The sequence below is a fragment of the Canis lupus genome, chromosome 9 (assembly GCF_003254725.2).
Source record: "Canis lupus dingo isolate Sandy chromosome 9, ASM325472v2, whole genome shotgun sequence".
Taxonomy (NCBI): Eukaryota; Metazoa; Chordata; class Mammalia; order Carnivora; family Canidae; genus Canis; species Canis lupus.
This window is the reverse complement of record NC_064251.1, coordinates 6024680-6029879: the sequence shown is the minus strand read 5'-3', so window position 1 is coordinate 6029879 and position 5200 is coordinate 6024680. Positions and strand designations below refer to the sequence as shown.

General features: G+C 58.0%; 1 protein-coding gene across 2 annotated transcripts; it reads right to left on the bottom strand.

The window, feature by feature from the left end:
* Positions 1 to 2533: 2533 nt before the first annotated feature.
* On the bottom strand, positions 2534 to 4348 carry NT5C (5', 3'-nucleotidase, cytosolic). Of its 2 annotated transcripts, none has more exons than XM_025467941.3 (5): positions 4119 to 4348; positions 3474 to 3574; positions 3334 to 3394; positions 3021 to 3135; positions 2534 to 2900 (listed from the first exon to the last, which is right to left on the bottom strand). In XM_025467941.3, the coding sequence occupies exons 1-5, from the start codon at positions 4311 to 4313 to the stop codon at positions 2740 to 2742; spliced, it is 633 nt and encodes a 210-aa protein (XP_025323726.1). In that variant the 5' UTR covers positions 4314 to 4348; the 3' UTR covers positions 2534 to 2739. The 2 variants fall into 2 exon arrangements, with proteins under 2 accessions (XP_025323726.1, XP_048970536.1); XM_049114579.1 differs by having other exon boundaries at positions 3346 to 3394.
* Between the last annotated feature and the right edge of the window lie 852 nt (positions 4349 to 5200).

Below are 5200 nucleotides of genomic sequence, written 5' to 3'. Positions count from 1 at the left end.
TGGGTTTTTTTGCTGAAAGAAAGAAAGAAAGAAAGAAAGAAAGAAAGAAAGAAAGAAAGAAAGAAAGAAAGAAAGAAAGAAAGAAAGAAAGAAAAGAAAGAAAAAGAAAGAGAGAGAGAGAGAGAGAGAAAGAAAGAAAGAAAGAAAGAAAGAAAGAAAGAAAGAAAGAAAGAAAGAAAGTCAGTCTATCCACCATTGAACTGGCTGAACCAAGGGGCAAAGGAATTGGTATCCACTTCCTGAAGGTGAGGCTGTGGCCTTCAGGAGCCTTGAAAGGAAGGGATGGATACCAGAATGGACTTTATTTTTGTTTTAAAGATTTTATTTATTTACTTGACAGAGAGTGCACACACAAGCAGGGGGATCAGCAGGCAGAGGCAGAGGGAGAAGCATGGAGTCCAATGTGGGGCTTGATCCCAGAACCCTGGGATCATGACCTGAGCCAAAGGCAGATGCTTAACCAACTGAGCTACCCAGACACCCCCAGAATGGACTTTGGATCCCTTGTCCCTGGGACAAAGTGGGTAGAGATAAGCTGGGAGGGGAGGTGTGCGGTTGTGCAGGCCTGAGGCATCTAGTCTCCCCTTGTTTGTCCCCAGGAGGCCTCTGCAACCTGTGCCCAGACAGGGCCAACAAGGAGCACATCCTGCAGACAGGGGGCATCCCACTCATCATCAACTGCCTGTCCAGCCCCAATGAGGAGACTGTGTTATCCGCTGTCACCACGATCATGTACCTGAGCTCGCCAGGCTCTGGCTCCCACCCTGAGCTGACTGCCATGCCTGTCGTCCAGTGCATGCTGCGCTTCTCTCTCTCGGCCAACACAAGGCTCCGGAACCTGGCCCAGATCTTCCTGGAAGACTTCTGTTCCCCAAGCCAAGTGGCAGAAGCCCGCACCTGGCGGGCTCACTCTGCCTTGGGTATCCCACTGCCAAGGACTGAGGCCCCACAGCAGCCTTGATCCAGGGGGACCTCATAGTCATGACCCCCTGACTGCTTACAGAGGAGACCACAATCCTAGTGGAGGCTCAGGGAGCAGGAGCAGCCTGGCTCCCACTGAGCACGTTCTCTCCAAATGGTGCCCTTTTGACTATTTTATTTTTTTAAGATTTTATTTATTCATGAAAGACAGAGAGAGGGGCAGAGACACAGGCAGAGGGAGAAGCAGGCTCCATTCAGGGAGCCCGTCGTGGGACTCGATCCCAGGTCTCCAGGATCAGGCCCTGGGCTAAAGGCGGCGCTAAACCACTGTGCCACCGGGGCTACTCCTCTTTTGGCTATTTTAAAGGTGAGTTTTCTCAGCACGGCAGATATTTACACTGTGGTGAGAGGCACTGATGAAAGAAGAAGCCAGACTTGGAGATGTGCAGGAGAGCAAAGGCAATGCCATTTCCATAGGCTGGCACTCTCATCCAGCTGGAGGTCAAGGTCCTGCCTCCCGCCCCTCAGCTCCATCCTGGTGCCCCACTGCCAGGCTCTCAACTTCATGTGAGAAGCACCTGGGACCCTAGATTCAGAGGCTTGCAGAAAGGCCTTCTCCTGAGGAGCTGGGCCTGGGATCAGAATTGCTTGTGCTTGAGGAAACAGGAATTCTCCTATAATAGGAATATCTGAAGTAATCTTGAAGAATAGAAATGAGATGCCAGCTCAGGGCTCTGGGAAGGTGCCATGGCCACTCCAGGGCTGTGCAGGCTGGGCACTGGGTATGGTTGACACCAGCCTAGAGAACTCTGGCCTGGGATCAAAGTGTTTATCCACAGAGGCCTGTCAGGCACCATGGGTTTCAAAGATAAAGATGTGGTCCTTACTCTTGTGTTTTGTTTTTAAGTGAGAGTGGGAGGAGGAGCAGAGGGAGAGGGACAATCAGACTCCACACCCAGGGCAGAGCCTGACATGGGGCCCTATCCTATGACCCTGAGAAAACAACCTGAGCCAAAACCAAGAGTCAGATGCCCGACAAACTGAGCTACCCTGGTGCCCCTACTCTTTAGTGATGCAGCCCATTGATTGTGAAGGTAGACCTCAGGCATTTAAGACCACCACCATGAGGGTGAGGTCACATATGTATGCTTCGCTTACCACCCCATGGCCCCAGCCTGAAAGTCCTGGTCCCCCTCCTCTGCCATCAGGATTGGGTTAGTGAGGGGGAGTCCCTGCCCCTGGAAAGGAGTCTCAGACTCAGAAGGGCTTCAGGAACGCCAGTGGTGCTCAAGGGAGACAGAGGACCAGATACCAACAGAAGCATGTGGTTTGGAGTCCACAGTGTACATTGGTCAGCACAGGGGAATGGTGTGGGGCCCCCATTGAAAGTTGGGGTTCAGGAGCAGTGGGAGCTTCCTGGCCTCCCTTCTGCACTGCCTCAAGGTTGACCTCTACCATGGCCACGGAATGGTGTCCAGGTGGTTGTGGACATGGGCAGGTTCTGGAGCCACTAAGGACGGGAGGAGAAAGCCTCCTATCAGCCTGTATTCAGCTACTCCCCCAGGGCTCTTGTCCCTTTACTCTCCCCCCCAAATAAAGGGCCTTTGAAGAGTGGTGAGCCAAAGTGTTTTATTAAAAAGGTTCTTGGGTGATTTTTCCACCGTTTCCTTGCCAGCCATCCTGTTCTGTTCCAGGTGGCTGGCTTGTGAGCACAGAGGTTACCGTGTCTCCCTGCTCTGTGGTGCTGGGGGCCACCACCAGGACACTTCCCTGTCATTCAGCTCTACTGGGGTTCCCTCTGGCCCGCCTTCCCTTCCTTCAGCAACTCTCCACTATTTCGGCCCCCCGCTTGCTGTCTATGATCTCCCTCCAGTTGTCACTCCAGGAGAGCAGCCGTCTCCTCGTTGGGGGTAGGGCTAGGTGCTGGTTGTGGCAGCAGGTGAACAAGATGTGCTCCCATCTTGGGGTCTCCTCTTGGCCTGGGATAGGACATGGGACAGAGGCGGTGAGATGCAGTCTGTAATCTGGTTATTTTTACTCCCTCTCCCTAATCCCAGCAGGCCAGATGCCTGGAAGGTTGCCAGGAAAACAGGTCTAACCTCGAATGGTGTCCTTGTCATCAATGAGCAGGTCCCCCAAGACCATCGTCTTGTCCCTTGTCAGGATAATGCGCTCCACAAACTGGGGGCCCAGGTGATTCTCCACCCAGCGGTACTGTGGGGAGGATACAGGTCTATCAGTGGGGCCAGTGGGTAAACAGGTGGGAGTGGGATCTCCAGCCCTTGAGAGATGCTGCTCTCCTCACCCTGCCTCCCCCCCCCCCCCCACCAACTTCCTGTGTTTCAATTCTGGTTTATTTTAAACATCAGAACATAGGAAGCTGTTGGCTCTGAAGTGCTGGGGTAACGGCACCTTCTCACCCACACAGTGTTCATACTTCATCAGGGGGCTGGTGCAGATGAAGACCTCGGTGCTGCGTGGAAGGGGCACAGGTTAGGATTAGGGTGGTACCTCCCTCATTCCACCTCCCCTCCCTCTCTGCCCTTCCTCACTCCTGCATGTTGTTCATCTCCTGCAGGGCTTCCAAGGCTCCAGGGATAGGCTCCAAGTCTAGGAAAAAGCCTGGGGCTTCATACACACTGGCCACTTTGTCCTGAAAGATAGCATGTTCTTATCTCAGCTTCTGCCTCCAGCAGATCTAGCCTCGGGAGGACCCTCAAAATAAGATTCCTGAGGGACTCTGGTCCCCAGATCAGAGCTATAGGGAGAGGATTTTGTTTATGGGACAGCATTTTTCCAGACTTTCTTGTCCAGGGTGAAAAATGGATTCTGAAGTGAGGGTTTTGTTAAATAGGACGGGGGTGTCTCTGGAAATGGAGCAGAGGCGGTGTTGCCTAAGGGGAGGGCTCCCCTTCCTAGGCGCCCTGTGGGGTTGGTGTGGGGTCGGGGCTTCCTGCTTCCAGGGACACTGTGGGGTCGGGGCTCCGGCTCCTGAAGACATTGTGTAGTCAGGGCACCTGGCTCCCAGGCCTCTCTGGGGGTCGGGGCGCCTGGTTCTCAGGGACGGTGTGGGGTCGGGGCTCCCGCTCCCGGGGTCACTGTGGGTCCGGCTCCCGGGGACCCTGGGGTCGGGGCTCCCGCCATCCCCGCCCGCTCCCGCCATCCCCGCCCGCTCCCGCCGTCTCCCTCCCTTCTACCGCCAGGTCGGGTCGCAGGGCTCGGTACTGCTCGCGGGCGAGGAAGCCGCGGCGCTCTTCCAGGGCCACGTGCGGCTCCCCGGGGAAGCGGCGGCGGAAGCCCCGCAGGAGGCCCGCCTCGAAGTCGGCCAGCACGCCGTCCATGTCCACCAGCACCCGCACGGGCCGCGCGCGCCGCGCCCTCGCCGCCGCCATCGCCGGGGCCCGCGCCGGGGAGGCTGGGGGAGGGGGGGAGCGGGGCGGGGCGGGGCGGGCGGGCGCCCCGGGGCTCATTTGCATGCGGCGCCCGGGCCCGGGCCGGCGGGAGCGCGCGGCCTCCAGGCGCCGTCCTCGGGGGCGCGCCCGCTCGCCCCGCACGGGCCGGGAGGGGACGGGACCTCCCGCGCCGACCCCGGGGCTGAGCCGGCCCCGGGCTCCCGACCTCGAGGCCCGGGGTCCCCGCCCACCTTCGCCTGTGGGGCGGGGCGGGGCGCGGGAACACGCGGGCGGGACCCGGGCCCTAATGCCGGCGGCGCCGGTGACTTCGAAGGGAAAGGCTGCAGCCCCCTGGCCGGCGGGGCAAACCGGCCACGCAGCGTCGGGAGCGCCCGCTCTGAACGTCCCGTTCCACCGGAGGGGCCCCATTTCCACCGAGCGCGGGTGGTCGAGGAGGCCCTTTCTGGGGAACGGCCCTGGGCTCGGGGGTGGGCGGTTACAGCCGCGTCCAGGGACGTGCCGCGCTGCGGAGGCTGTGGATGCTCCTTGGTAGATTTTACGCGGTCCTGACCCACCAACTATACACTCAGACTTAAGCGACCCGGCTTCCTGTAGCTCCGCATCCGAGCACCCAGCACCTCCGAACCCATGTTAACTGAAGCATTACAAAGAGAACAGTGTCCTGTTCTAAAGGGATCAGGTTAGGGCATCCGGGTGGCTCGGGTGGCTCGGCGGGTTAGCGCCGCCTTCAGCCCAGGGCCAGATCCTGGAGACCCGGGATCGAGTCCCACGTCGGGCTCCCTGCATGCGGCCTGCTTCTCCCTCTCTCTCTCATAAATAAATAAAATCTTTAATCTGAAAAATAAAGTGATCAAATTAAAAAGCCT

Bases quoted from the DNA above. Each gene is read 5' to 3' on its own strand.
- NT5C (XM_025467941.3), bottom strand. From the start codon at position 4,313: ATGGCGGCGGCGAGGGCGCGGCGCGCGCGGCCCGTGCGGGTGCTGGTG. The intron at 3,395-3,473 runs GTGAGGAAGGGC...CCTTCCACGCAG, and splicing joins GAGATGAACAACATGCAGGA to CACCGAGGTCTTCATCTGCA. The intron at 3,136-3,333 runs GTGCCGTTACCC...TCCTCCCCACAG, and splicing joins AACACTGTGTGGGTGAGAAG to TACCGCTGGGTGGAGAATCA.